At 46.6% G+C, this 13612-nt stretch overlaps 1 protein-coding gene across 2 annotated transcripts in view; it reads left to right on the forward strand.

Annotated features, from left to right (window-relative positions):
- The first annotated feature begins 773 nt into the window (after positions 1-773).
- VOPP1 (VOPP1 WW domain binding protein) overlaps positions 774-13612 on the forward strand; it is a 66055-nt gene continuing 53216 nt past the window's right edge. The window contains exon 1 of one of the 2 annotated variants that reach the window (XR_009728711.1): positions 774-1718. Coding sequence is in view for 1 of the 2 variants with exons in the window: in XM_061374960.1 (XP_061230944.1) it covers positions 1668-1718 (51 nt within the window). In the remaining variant the exon portion in view is untranslated. The remainder of the gene's footprint in view (positions 1719-13612) is intronic. The other variant, XM_061374960.1, reaches the window with a different exon arrangement.

Below are 13612 nucleotides of genomic sequence, written 5' to 3' on the forward strand. Positions count from 1 at the left end.
AGTCTTCAAGGAAGAAACTTGCTGTCTCCTGATGCCGTGTTGCCCAGCGAAATGTCAGCAGGTGGTTGTTATTTCTATACAGTGAACTTTGGGGGAGTTTAGGAGTAGCTTCCAGCTGGCAGTTTTTACCATCCATTAATCACACTTCTTCCCATGCCTAGGTCATATGTGTAAGAGGTGACTAAACTTTAACACATTCTTGCACACTGTGTGACATTGTGCACTCACAGGTAGCCCATACAAGTCCTTCCTGGTTTTGATACCTCTTTTTGTCTCTATTTGATGCCAACCAGTTTGAAGTTGAGAGGTGTATTTTTCAGACAAGCACAACTCTGAATTTGTTAGAAGATGTCTAAGGAGATGGCACGGCCATGACTTTGTACAACAGTGAAGACAGAATGATGCAACTACACACACAAGTCTCTATTTATAGTTCAAGTTGAAAAGTCATGCTTTCCTACATAGGAAAAGACACACTGTACACTGGGTGTCATCATCTAATATGGATCAGCTCATGTCTCTATATAGAATCAGACTGGTTTGGGTTGAAGGGACCTTAAAGCTCATACGGTTCCAACCTCCTGCCACAGGCAGGGACACCTTCCACTAGACCAGGTTGCTCCAAGCCCGTGTCCAACCTGGCCTTGAACACTGCCAGGGATGGGGCAGCCACAGCTTCTCTGGGCACCCTGTGCCAGCACCTCAGCACCCTCACAGGGAAGTTCTTCCTAATGTGTACCTGAATCTCCCCTCTGTCAGGTTAAAGCCATTCCCCCTTATCCTGTCATGACATGCCCTTGTAAAAAGTCCATCTCCAGATCTCTTGTCAAGCTCCTTTATGTATCAGAAGCTGCTATGAGCCTTCTTTTGCCTATGCTGAACAACCCCAGCTCTGTCTTCACAAGAAGAAAACCTGTTCCAGCATCCTGACCATTTCCATGGCCTCCCCTAGACCTGCTCCAACAGGCCTTGTGCTGGGGATCCTGAGCTGGATACCGCACTCAGGTGGGTCTCACGAGTGGACCAGAAGGGGACGATCATCTTCCTGCACCTCCAACTGGTCTCGCTGCGCTCCACAAGGCCCACACGGGCCTGCTCCCCCACCTCGGGGCCGACACCGGGGACACCCCGACCGGCTGCTGCCCTCTCCCGGAGACCCCGCACGACCCCTCTCGGCACAGGCCGCCGGTCTGCGAGGCCAGAGCCCGGTTCGCCCTCCCGCCATAGAGGAGCCCGATACTCGCCCCTCAAGGCCAGACCGGGGTCCGCTGGACCGCTCCCACCCTCCCTTTCCGAGGCGCCAGGCGGTGCCGGGGCGGGCCGACTCCTCTCCCCGCCCTCGGCCTCTTTGTGCCGCCCGCCCCAGCACCACGCTGCCCTCCGCCTCGCTTCGCTTCGCCTCGCCTCGCCGCGGCGCTGCCCGCCCGGCTCCGGCTGAGGGGATCGGCGGGTCAGCCCGCCTCCATCCCCGCCCCGCCTTGCCTCGTCTCGTCTCTCTGCCCCCTGTGCGGGCTTCTCACCGCCCCTTCCTCCGGGCTGTGTGTCAGCCCGTCCTGTTCGCTGCCCCTCGGCTGTCTCCGGAGCTTCCCCACTGCCCGCCCGGGATGGCGTCGCTGGCAGCGCCTTGAGCCGGCCGGGGCGAGCCCTCCGCCGCCGGAGGAGGAGAGATGAACCGCTTCCAGCCCGGGGTCGCGCTGCTGCTCTCGCTGCTGTGGGAGGTGAGGTGGGCCGGGGGGCGAGGGGATCTGCTGGCGGGTGCGGGGGGTGGTGCTGTAGTGTTTGTTTTGAGGTGAGTATGAGGTGAACGTCCTTGCTGGAACGGGCTTGGCTCCGGGATCGACGGGGCCAGGCTGGGCAGAGCCCGGCTCTAGTGCCGGGGGAGGCTTCCCTGCCCGGGTGCGGTGGTTACGGCTCTTGGCAGCTAACTGGCTTTGCTTTCTGTTTGATGTTCTATTGCCGGAGCAGAAGATGGTCTGTGGTATGCCCGAACAGAGTAAGGCGGGACCTGTAGGCAGAGGCACGGGATGGTTCCTAACATCCTACCGTGTCTAACAGGCAGGCTGGCCCTCCAAGGGACCCGGAGCACGCTCCTTTCATCAGGGGTTAAATGCAGGTTGCGTCTTGTATTTGAAGTACCCTTTCGTGGGCAAAATGCGCGTTGCGAGGTAGAGGTGCGGCGGCATCAGCTCGGGAGGAGCCGCGGCAGCGTGGTTGAACTTCTCGGAAAGCCTCGGTCGTGCAGCTTTGGTAGTGACAACAAACAAGCACAAACAAACAAAAAGACAGCAAAAAAAAAAAGGGGGGGAGGTGGGCAAATAGCAGCTTACTTTAATTGGAGGGGGGTTTGCGCCACGCGGTTCTGTCACGGGGCTGGGAAAGCGGCTCCTTTTCTAGCAGGCACATGCACAGATGCGTTCTGGTGGAGAGCTGTCTCTCGGTCTTCGGTTTGCCCTTGGGGCTTGGGGGTATCGGTGGCCACCCTGGGACAAGGTCCATCATAGGCACGCTGCCAGGGTTGCCATCGAGTCATTGCCAGGACACGTGCAGTGGCAACGTGCTGGGATGACTTCGGAAGCACCCCTGGGCTTGTCGTCTTAGGTACAGGCTTACATGTATATAGCCCATAGGCAGTCTAGCTGAAGGTGTCGGAAGGGTGGAGAACTGTGTTGTGTCTGTGATGGAGCAGTTTAGACAGAAAATGAATGAATTTCTTAGAAGAACAACATACCATTAAACACATATGTGGAAACAGGATAGCTGGCTGTGTAATTATTAGGTTTGGTAATGGGTATAATTCATGAAAATTGTATTTACTACATGTTGATGCCACCTACATAAATGAACGATTTCTGGTATGTTGCCCACTAAGTCATCCAGCATCATCCCATTAAAACACTCCGATCAAAATCACCATTTAATGTAAATAAATGCAACTCTTTTCAAGTTAATCGGGCTGTGTCTCATTACCCTGGCTGTAAACCTGGCTCAGAGCCTGGCCAGTGATTGCTCCTTGACTCTGCTCTTCAGAAAGCACAAATGGCAAAACGTTGATTAAATGAAACAGGCACCAGCATTTCCCAGAGGGGATTTGTTCATTCTGGAGTGTGAAAGGTTTCACCCCTCCAGGATCTGTTTGATTAGATGTCTCTGCTCTTTTAAGGTGTATTCTGCTGAAAAGGATCCGGCCTGCCTGAGAAAGAGTGATTTGCATAAATCCTCTTTGGATGTAGCCAGTGTTGCTGTTATTCAAGCTTCTGTACTGGTTTTAACTGTGAGGGCGGGTTGTTTCTTCCATTTAATCTAGGATATTTGTTTTGACATCTGGTTTTATGGATTTTCTTTTTTTTTTCATGTTTTGAAAGTGCTTAGGATACCTTTTTAAATGAGATGCTATGTAAATAAGTGTTACAAATTGTTTCAAGTTGTACTCTAAAAGAATCAGGATGCTGGGGGGGAGGGGGAGTTAAATAACTGAATCGGAGACACCTGGTTGTTCAGGTTTTTGGTATTTGAAACTTTTGCTGTCTTCTGCACTAACTTCCATACTGGCTATTATCTGAAATAGCATTGTTACAGTTATTTTAAATCTATCTGCAGCTTCAACATGATCTTAGTTAATATTTAACAGAGCGTGAGCTGAGGAATATATTTTTCATTCAGCGTTCTGCAAGAGGCTTTGGCTGTTATCCAGATAATGGAGGGCATGGGAGGGAAAGCCATTTAATCTCTCAGAGCAATTTGCAGTAGTTTACTGATGCTTAATATTCGCCTTGGTTAAATTACCCAAAATACTTGTTGCAGGGTGTTCATGTGTTTTCTGGCAGCGCTGTCAAAACCAGGGTTTACATGTAAGGAGTTGCTGTCTCTCAGTGCTGGGTGCTAGTCCTTTCTGCAGAAGAGCTTGAGATACACTGATTACAGAAACGCCCAGAGCATTGTGGTGATAGGAAAGGGATATTAATTCTGAGTTTTCTTGATTGATGAGGATTTTCCACCATAACCACAAAGACTTCCTATGCTGGAAGAAAAATCTCCAACCCCAGAACCCAGGAAGTTCTGCTCTGAGAAGAAATTGTTGCTAAAAGCCAAAGATGCCGTGAGTTTTGCTCACAACTTAGGCACAGTTGAGCAGTTTAACTTGAGCTAAATTGAGGAACTTTTACGGTGGATAACTTGACGGGTAATTTTTAGTTCTTGCAGGGAGAAATGAATGATGTTGGATCTTCATCCATCTGTCTGTTCCATATTAATTTGGCTTCTTGGAGGTAGCAGGGTATTATTAACTGCAGTTGCCTGAAATGCCCTTAAACCACCAGGAGCCTGGATGTCTGGTAGACCTGTACTACTGGGACATGTGATTTCAGCATTCAGATAGCCAGGGGTCTCACTTGCTAGCATGGCTTATGGTTTCACCCACAGGACTCAGTTTTGTCTCAGTTTTTTTGTGAATAGATGGCTCTCAATTTTATGGAAGGCTTTGGGAAGGTCCTTAAAGTGATGTCTGTTTGGGGTCTCTATATCAAGATTTTTCTGCTTTTATTTCATCAGACATATCAGGAGCTTTGACCATCTCAGCTTAAAGGTGATTTTAATGCAATGTCTTTGGGATGGGAGGAAAAGTAAAACTATACAAGCAGCCTGCCCCCTTAATGATGAACTGAGTTTATTGTCAGCCTGAATGAGGGCACTGGGGTGTCTCTTTGTGGCTTATTTCTCAGACTGAGTGCTTGCTTTTTTCCCAGCAAGCTGTGGAAGTGCTGGGTGGAGGTGAGCTGGGTTACAGAGGCTCAGTGGAGGATGGGAAGGCTCTACAGAGTTGCTTAAGCTTGGTAGAGGACCCTGCTTATGCTGCAGTGGTAATAAAGAAGGTGTTTTATTGTTATGGGTGAGTAACTTGCTAGGTAGCCTTAACTTGCAAAACTGTCAAATAGTTTTAGGTGCCTAAGCTTCTGTTTGGCCCATATAGTGTGTCTAGAAGAACCTAGGAGCTAATGCAACTGCCTGAATATTTAAGTCAAGCTTTTTAGTGCTCTGCATTAAGGTAATCTGAGGCCTGTGGTAATTGCTGTAGGTGGTGTGAGATGTGGGTGAGAATCTCACCATGAAGGTTTCCACATAGCTACACAAAATTCAGATTGTCACTTTTGGAAATACTAGCACTGATATTTCTACACATTCGGCTTCTCATCGCTGAGAATGATAACGTAGATGCTGACAGAAATACTGGCAATTGAATGGTTGGGGAAAAAATGAGCAGTGTAGTCTTCCTCTTATATCTTTCATCTGAAAAAGTAACTACAAAGGAGCCAAGTGCCTATTTTTTCTTAAAAGAACAGAAGAATGGACATGTCATATGAAGAGCAAAGTGTGTTATCCTGAAATAAAATTCAAGCACTCTCGACAGTCTGTCATACAAGATTTGCTTAAATAAAAGCCAAGTTGGCTAGAGCTTCTCAGTTGGGTAACTGTTGTGTGGATGCTTTTAGTATTATGTTTGTGAGTACACTTCAAAAGGAGAGATTTTAGCAAAGAGAAACATTAAATCTCTGTCCTTCCTGAAGGAATGTGTATGAATGTATTTACCCATGAAAGTAGGAATGTTCATGCACACCGGGGTTATTGTCTCTATGAAGTCCCTCTCTGTAGAAGGTCATGGATACTGTCGCATTGCTGTTTTAACTCCTGTGGATGTTGTGTCAGTGGGTGGTGGGAGGAATAATCCTGTCCAAACTGATGGGTAAAAGTCTATCCCAGAAATTCTGCAAGGGAGGTGTTAGTGTAGATGTGTTAACCAACACTTTCCTACTTGTTGGTTTTAGTTATGTAGAGGCTTAGCAGCTTAAACGATTTGAGGTGTTTTGTTGCTGTTGTCTTACCCTCTTGCAGCCAGTTGGAAAGCAGCTATTGCATTGCTGAGTGAAGGTAGGAAAGAGCTTTCTTAGGATTTATAGTTTGGGCATCCAACTGGTGCTGGCAGATCTTCCCTCTCTCTTGACAGCAGTGAGATGGGCTGTGATTTCCAGGCAGGAGGACTGAGCTTGCACACTTTTCTCACTTTCCTCCTTTTGAGGAGGAGATGGATTCATGTTCACTGCAGGGAGGGAACAGTGGCCAAGTACCATTTGCATCCTGTAAGGGGAGGTGCAAATAGCTCTGTATTGGAGGTTTTGAGGCTTGGGTTGGTTGGTTTGTTTTAATGAGGAAAAGCTTTTATAAAACTGTTTATTGTTTTTTACAGCAGTCAGAAATGTTTAGCACCTTCTGATATCCGTTCTCTGTAAAAGGGAAGTGATCTGACTCTCTTTAATTTCGGTGCTTCGCACTCAGCTAATGCAGGTGTGTGGAAACATGTATTAAACTTGACCATAGCAAGCCTTTAGACTTCAGCTGTTCTTTGAAAATGGATTTAGTTAAATCACTGACAAAAGGCTTAGTGGAAACTCCCTGTGGTTTAATGCAAATTTGTTTTGGTTTACTCCACTAGGAAGTGACTTAGGAAAACTGCAATGAGTGTGCCTACATATAGAGGTTTGCTCTGCTCATCTATGTAGGCTGAGTTTACAGGCAGGAATAGATTAACGCTTATGCTACAAAATTTAGAATGAAGGTGGCTACCAATGTACTTCAAATTTGTTGTGATATAAAGTAAAACCCATATAGTAAATAAAAACCCAACAAAACAGAAAGCTAGCAACTTCTGAGTTTTTGAGCCTCATTTTTGAAGGTGCTGCATTGCTGTATATCCCCAGCAATGCAGCTGTTTCCACAGGTTTTGTAGTTCTGCTGGAAGCTTTGTTGAAATCCTGTTAGGGTTTATTATGGCAAGTACAAACTCTGTTCTGACTAGCAAGAAACAAAGCCTTTCTAAAATGACAGGCACAGTAGTGCCTTTTGGGCAAGGAATTTTAGGTCTGTCTGAACGCTGGGAACACAACCTGGAAACTGAGCATTAAATAGCACTTGCAAGACAAAAGTAAGATAAGGTCTTCAATAGTGGGTATTATCACTTTCCTGAGATCACTAAAGTAATACATGGGATGAAATACCAGGCATGGTATTACAGGGGTCATGAGAGGGGAGTCTGATTTTTATTGAATGCTTTCTTCTTTTTTTTTTCTCTTCTTTTCTTTTTGAGAACAATGTATCTTGACAGGTTTCTCACATATTAAGTGGAAAAGTTTTCACTGCTGAGTTAAAAATGTCTTTCTTCTCAAGTGTGTCTTCAGCTTTGTGCTAGATAGGTGTTAACTAAACCCATGTTTTAAATAACTCAACTAAAAATCTCTTCCTCTTTCTCAGTGACTCAGCTTTCAGTCTGGTATGTTTTTTAGAAGGAAAGGAATTAGCAATCTGTGTGTCATCCAGCGCAGAGGTGGCAAAGGTGGTCCCTAATGCCTTGTTCTGCCAACTCCAGCAGGTCTAGTGACCATGTGGCTAGAGAAGGATTGGCTCAACCCACTGATGCTATGGATGACTGAGACACAAAATTGGATAGGGAAAAATTGAGGTGGAATAGTTTCCCATTGATTGACCAGAGGTTTGTGCAGTGGTAGTGTCATGAAACTTGCTGCAAAGGAGGGGGAGTATGTGGCTTCGAGCAGGGCTGTACATTTTGGTAGCATGCTTTTTTCAATACATTGGGTGTCACCTAATGGGAATCATAGCATCATTTAGGCTGGGAAAGACCTTTACGATCATTGAATCCAACTGTAAATGTAACACTGCCAAGTCCACTGCTAAACCATGTCCCTGGACAATACTATGTTTGTACTGAAGCAGAAGGCAGTCAGGCAGACCTTTCCTATGCACTGCTAGAAGGGAAAATAAGCGGAGTTTGGTTTTTGTTTTTCCCTGAAAGATGCCATTAGATCAAACTAACTTTTCCAGACAGCGTGTTATCATTTTCCCACATTGCTTGCCAAGTGTCCATCAGAGCAGAAGTGCTGAACCTGGTGCTAATGACCTCCCCAGCCTTTCCCGTCTGTGGGGTTGGAAGGGGTCATGGCTGGGGGCTGTACCTCTGGGGAACGTCCACCATCAGCTGCAGTGTGGGAGGGACCATTGTCCTTGAGTCCAGCTGATGGGTAACTGCAACCTAGCAGTTGTCCAGCACACCCTACACTGTGTCTTGTTTGTGAATTGATCTGGGCCTGGGTTTAAAGTTCAGTGGCAGTAGTGGAAAGTGGCTGGTTTTGAATGGCATTGAAGCAGGGTGGTGGGATTGTGCTCTAACTCCGGCCCTGGCTGCACTCAAGCACTTGTTAAGCAGCTTGTCCTTTCCAGCTGAAGGAGGAATGATGGTGTGCCACTTGGCGTGGTCTCCCACCTCTGACATTGATGGCCATCATGCCGCTAAATAGCTGGCAGTAGTTTTGAGGGTGGATCCTTCCTTCTCAGGTCTTGCAGTGATGGAATTAGAGGTGAGGATTGTGGACCACAAGTATGCAATTCATACATGTAGAGATCTGTCTTTCCAGTACACTAAGGCAAGTACATTTGATGCATTTTTATGCCTTTCTACTTACATGCATTCCAGTCTGGTCGGATTTTCCCTCATAAGAAGACCTGGATAACCCTGTAATGAAATTAATATGAGAAGAGTGTAAGCATGTGGCAGGGGGCTTATTGACCGCAGACTGAAGACCAAAGGCATCACGGGTTTCAAGAACCCTAAGCTTCATGTAAGAGGTGTATGTTACATGTGTTCATCTTCTAGAGGCTCAGTGACACTGCCATCAAAGGGAGGCTGATGCTTTTGTAGACCAACAGACCTACCTTGCTTAACTCAGTCTTGCCAGCAGTGTAGTTACAGTGACAGGGTTGTGCTACCGTGGCGTTAAGAGCTGGTGCTGTGCCTGTGAGCTGGAAGGATTAGTCTTCAAGAAGTTAAGAGCTCCATCACGGAATGTATATTAGCAAAAAAGCCTGATAAAACTCCCAATGATGTCTGTAGTACCAAAACCAGGCTTGTTTTAAGTTGCTGCAAACTTGGGTTTTTTTTCTTTTGTTGACAGAGTTGTGTCTTTCTGTATGCCTGATGGAGGTAAGTAGACTGATGTGTGTCCTGGCCTGAGTCTGTATTTCTGTCTTTTTGGACAGGAGATGCTCCTTCCTAACCAGAGAAGCTTAGTTATTTATACCGTGCTGGTTTTAGTACGGTCCTGTTAGTGTTGACACAGCACATTAATATTAAAGTGCTTGTATTGCACAGCAACTTCTATTTAGGCATGGCAGTATGATTCAGACAATATAAGGGTCTCTACCTGGGGAATTGCCCATGTGTAATTCACTGTTTTGTTTCTCCCAATTTCATTGAATCTCTCCCCTGAAGTGGATAGAAAACCTGTTAACTTAGTGTTGTGGTTTAAACTCAAGTCAGCCATGCAGCTGCCCTCTTGCTCTCCCCCTCCCTTCCTTCCCCCCCCCCCCCCCCCCCGCTCCCAGAGGAATGGGGAGGAGAATCAAAAGAATGTAACTCCCACGGGTTGAGATAAGAGCAGTCCAGTAACTAAGGTATAACACAAATCACTGCTGCTGCCACCAATAATAATAATGATAAGGGAAATAACAAGGGAAGAGAATACAACCGCTCACTACCCGCCGACCGATACCCACCCCAACTGAGCAGTGATCTAACCCTTCCGGGTAACTGCCCCCAGTTTATATACTGACCACGATGTGCTGTGGTATGGAATACCTCTTTGGTCAGTTTGGGTCAGGTGTCCTGTCTGCTTCCTCCCAGCTTCCCCTCCTCCCTGGCAGACCATGAGACTCACAAAGTCCTTGGTCAGAGTAAACATTACTGAGGAGTAACTAAAAACATCGGTGTTATCAGCGCTGTTCCCAGACTGAAAGTCAAAAGCACAGCACTGCACCAGCTACTGAGAAGCAGAAAAACGACTGCTCCTGCTGAACCCAGGGCACTTAGTGAATTACTTTCTGCTTTCCCCACAATATCTCTGTAAAAGCAGAAAGTCAGTGCAGGTGGTTCTTGCTGTGGCGGGTGACTGTAAGCGTGCTTCAGCTCTTCATGCAAGAACTGGGCAAGGATGAGTCAAGCAAATGTTTTCTTTCATTTCTGATCCTCAGGGGGAAAAATGTATTGCTCATCACTACAGATAATTATCTCAATACTTGTGTGATATCCAGGAATTTACTGCTAGCTCTCTTACAGTGTGATTTTTCAGCTTAGTGCCCTAATTCTCTGCCACATTTGGAGCTGTGGGCTCAATCTGGGACAGGAAGGATAATGGGTATAAAAGTTCACCTTCATTTGTTCAAATGCTGTTAAAACTGACAGGATTTCAGTCTAGAACAGAGGAGGCAATCTTCCTCTCTGAATATGCTGCTTTCAAATGGTCAGCCAGTTGTCTAGCCTAAAAAAAAGATGGGGGGGGGGGGGGAAGAAGTGGTGTGTCAGAAGTTTTAAATCTACTTTTTCATGGTATGATTTTCTTTTTAAGGCTGGCATGAGCTGCTTCTATCCTGAGTGCTGTCTTGTCTATCCTGAACAAATAACCCTAACGAGAATCTTGATTTTTCAATGGTTTGAGCAGTGCTGAGGATGCCTGCTGGTCCAGAGCTACCAGCAGAGCTGTCATAACAAGCACCGTCATGTGCAGTGGGGTTTTGCGTGAGGGCCCCTGATTCTGCTCTGATCTCCCACTAAGGTAACTCCCATCTCCTGGCTGTCATACAGAAGTAATAATAGAGTACGGGGTTGGGGTAAACCTCTTCAGAACTGGGTCATCCATACTTTGGGACAGTGTAAGATAGTATTAAGCTGCTTTATTATTTTCTTTCTATAGCTAAAATGATAGCAGTGTCTGTTCCCAAACCTGTGCATGTGTGTCCCTGCATAAAATGTATTTTGCCACGCTAAGGCTGGGGTTTTGCCTGCATATTGCTTGGAATGACTTGTATTTCTAGGGAAACTAGGGAGCACAGGAGGCAGTAAGTGCTAAGTGATGGCCAAATGTTACTAGTCGTATAACCTTGAGAAAAAACTAAGCATATTCCTTTGGATTTGAGTGTCAATTGGAAGAGGTGAATTGAGATCAAAGTTGTTAGTTTGTTCTGTCTTGTGCTCCTTTGGTATTTACAGAACCAGGTACTTGGTTTTTAGTGGTGTTAATGCCTTGTTGAGGGGCTTCACAGTTTGGGGTTTTCCCATAACGCCAGCAATGTGCAGCTAGCTGAGCTTCATGCCAAAGTTGCAGCGTGGTAATGGAAAATTGTCCCAGGATCTGCAGGTGATCTGTGGATCTTGGAGCTTGTGTTTTCTGAAATCTAGGACTTAAACTGTGCCTCTCGCTTACTGTGGATAATACTTTTGCTGCTGACTTCTTAAAGCCCATGATGAACAGTAATAACATGAGTCTTGCTTCACCCTGTATGTGGCAATCCTCTGTGTAGATATCTGCAAATGCTACAACAAGGCATCGGACAAGATCCTGAAAACGCTGTAGGAAATGTGTTAGAGCATGCCCCAAACTGTCTGGTGGGTGAAACTTCCCAGGATGGCTAGGCTGACCCATACTTTCAGCTCCTCATGTATATGCTCGTCACAAGGTGCCCTGTGGGAACCTGTTTGGTTGGAGCTTCACCTGGCTTTCTCTTTGCATGAAAACTGTGGGCATGTCTGTGGCACAAAGCCAGGAGCCTTTGGTTCAAATTTATTTTAATTCTCTAGTAATCTTGACCTCCAATTTGTATTAAAGCCGTAATCCTGGGCCCCTTCCAAAGGCCATTAAAAGTCAATGGAGACCTATCACTTGTGAGTGCTGGGTCAAGGCTGCCTGAAGGGTGCTGAGCCTCTTTGACTTTGGCATCTCAACCAGCTTGAGGTGCAGGTGATCTCTGCTCTGTGTATATTCTGGAGCAGCATGGGCAAGGATGCTCTTGTATTCCCTGGGCTGAAGGCACATGTTTGTACATCGCTGCTTCTGAAAAGCTCAGTTGCCTTGAGTTGGCTGTTGCTGTTGTCACTCGTCTTTGCACCTCCAGTAGCCAGCACATCCGGCCATGGTGCTGCTGGCACAGCTCTCCTTAGGGAAGGAGCTGCTTCAGCTAGCCGCAGTTGCCCTGCATGTTGCATAAGGAGAGGAGCATCCTAGTGATTATATAAAAGAGATTATGCAACTGGGTAATTTGGTAATCGCCTCTCCGGTGAGTGCTAAGAATAGCTTGTGAAGATGCGTTTATTTCTGTGATAGCCATCCACAGTGATTAAGTGCTAGAAGCTGCGGGTGCCGGGCTGTTGCGTGGGGTGAAATACTTCGTGCCTGCTGTGCGAGTGTTGGCACTGAGCCTCCCCAGTTCTGTTGCCCCTGTGCCACCCTGGCAAGGCACATTGGGTCATGCTCCCCTTGCCCTATAGTGTGCTGTGACCTGCTATGCAGGTACGGTAAAGGTATAAAACTGCTCTGACTGTAAGTTGTCTTGGCTCTTGATGAACCTGTACTAGCTGTTGGTGGCATCCTTATGGTGGTGTGCGATGTGTAGGCAGAGCAGATGATGGAGGAGGGAACATGTGTTTGCTTCTCACTGATTTTCGGCTGGTTTTGCTTTCTCTTGCTTCCCAGAATATCTTTTATTCATGCTGAAGTTGCCAGTACCCCCCATGAGGTGTCTGGTGGGTGCTGGATGATTTCCAGGATCCTGGTGAGGAGCAGGGATCCTCTTGGGCTGCTGTGAGATGACTGAGAAGACCACATGTGCTTCAGCCCAGCTCCTGTTTGTGTCTCTGCTCATGGGCTTATCCCTCACTTGCAGAGGGGAAGGTGACTCACAAAATACCAGATGCAGCCAAAGCCAGCAAGAGCTCCTGTAGTGCTAATTGAAAGCTACAGAGAGAAACAGAGAGGAGATAGGTGCTGTTCTTTGCAGTCTCTTAGCCCTAAGAAGGTTGTGCAGGGATGAGCTAAGGATAGCTCGGGAGAGGGCGGGAAGGGAGAAGAAGCGAGCAAAGGAGCTTTCTGAGCACTGGTGATTCATCTGGGAACATCAATCCTGGCGCTGAAAATGTTCCTGGAGCTCTCAGCTCAGCTGCTGGAGTCTGGGCAGCTGCTCTGGGCTTTCTTTTTTCCTTTTTTCTTTTTATTCCCTGGCTCACCCTATTCTTGCTTTTGTGGGTTTTTAACTTTCCCTCCCGTACGCTGTCCGGCAAGTATAGTTGCTGCCTTCTGTTGTTGCTCCAGCCACATCGTATTCTCTACTTTGAATTGCTTTATTAGCTCTTCAGTTCTTCCTGCCTGAAGCTCAAACTGTTTAACTGTGTCTTCAAGCTGCCACATAATCCTCTTTGTACTTACAGCTCTGACCTGGTTTCTTCCTTTCCTTGGCCTTGCTCTGAACCATTGTTCCACCCTTCTTGGCTTAGGATGACTTTTGTCTCTTGTACATTATTGACTTCATGATTTGCAGTAGTTTCTGATTCCTTGGCTGCTGGGTGCCCATTCTTTTCTAAGAATGGTTGCAATTCTCTTTTAAAAAGGCTTTTAACTTTTTCTGTACTTTCAACTTCTCTTTCTCTCCTAGGCTTTCTTCAGTCCCATCATGATTCAGCCCTGGCACATCCACTTCCCCTGTGGACTTCACCTCTCTCATCACT

This window comes from Neopsephotus bourkii, unplaced genomic scaffold (assembly GCF_033783945.1).
Source record: "Neopsephotus bourkii isolate Nb327-2 ecotype Australia unplaced genomic scaffold, CSIRO-AGI_Nbou_v1 NB_1655, whole genome shotgun sequence".
Lineage (NCBI taxonomy): Eukaryota > Metazoa > Chordata > Aves > Psittaciformes > Psittacidae > Neopsephotus > Neopsephotus bourkii.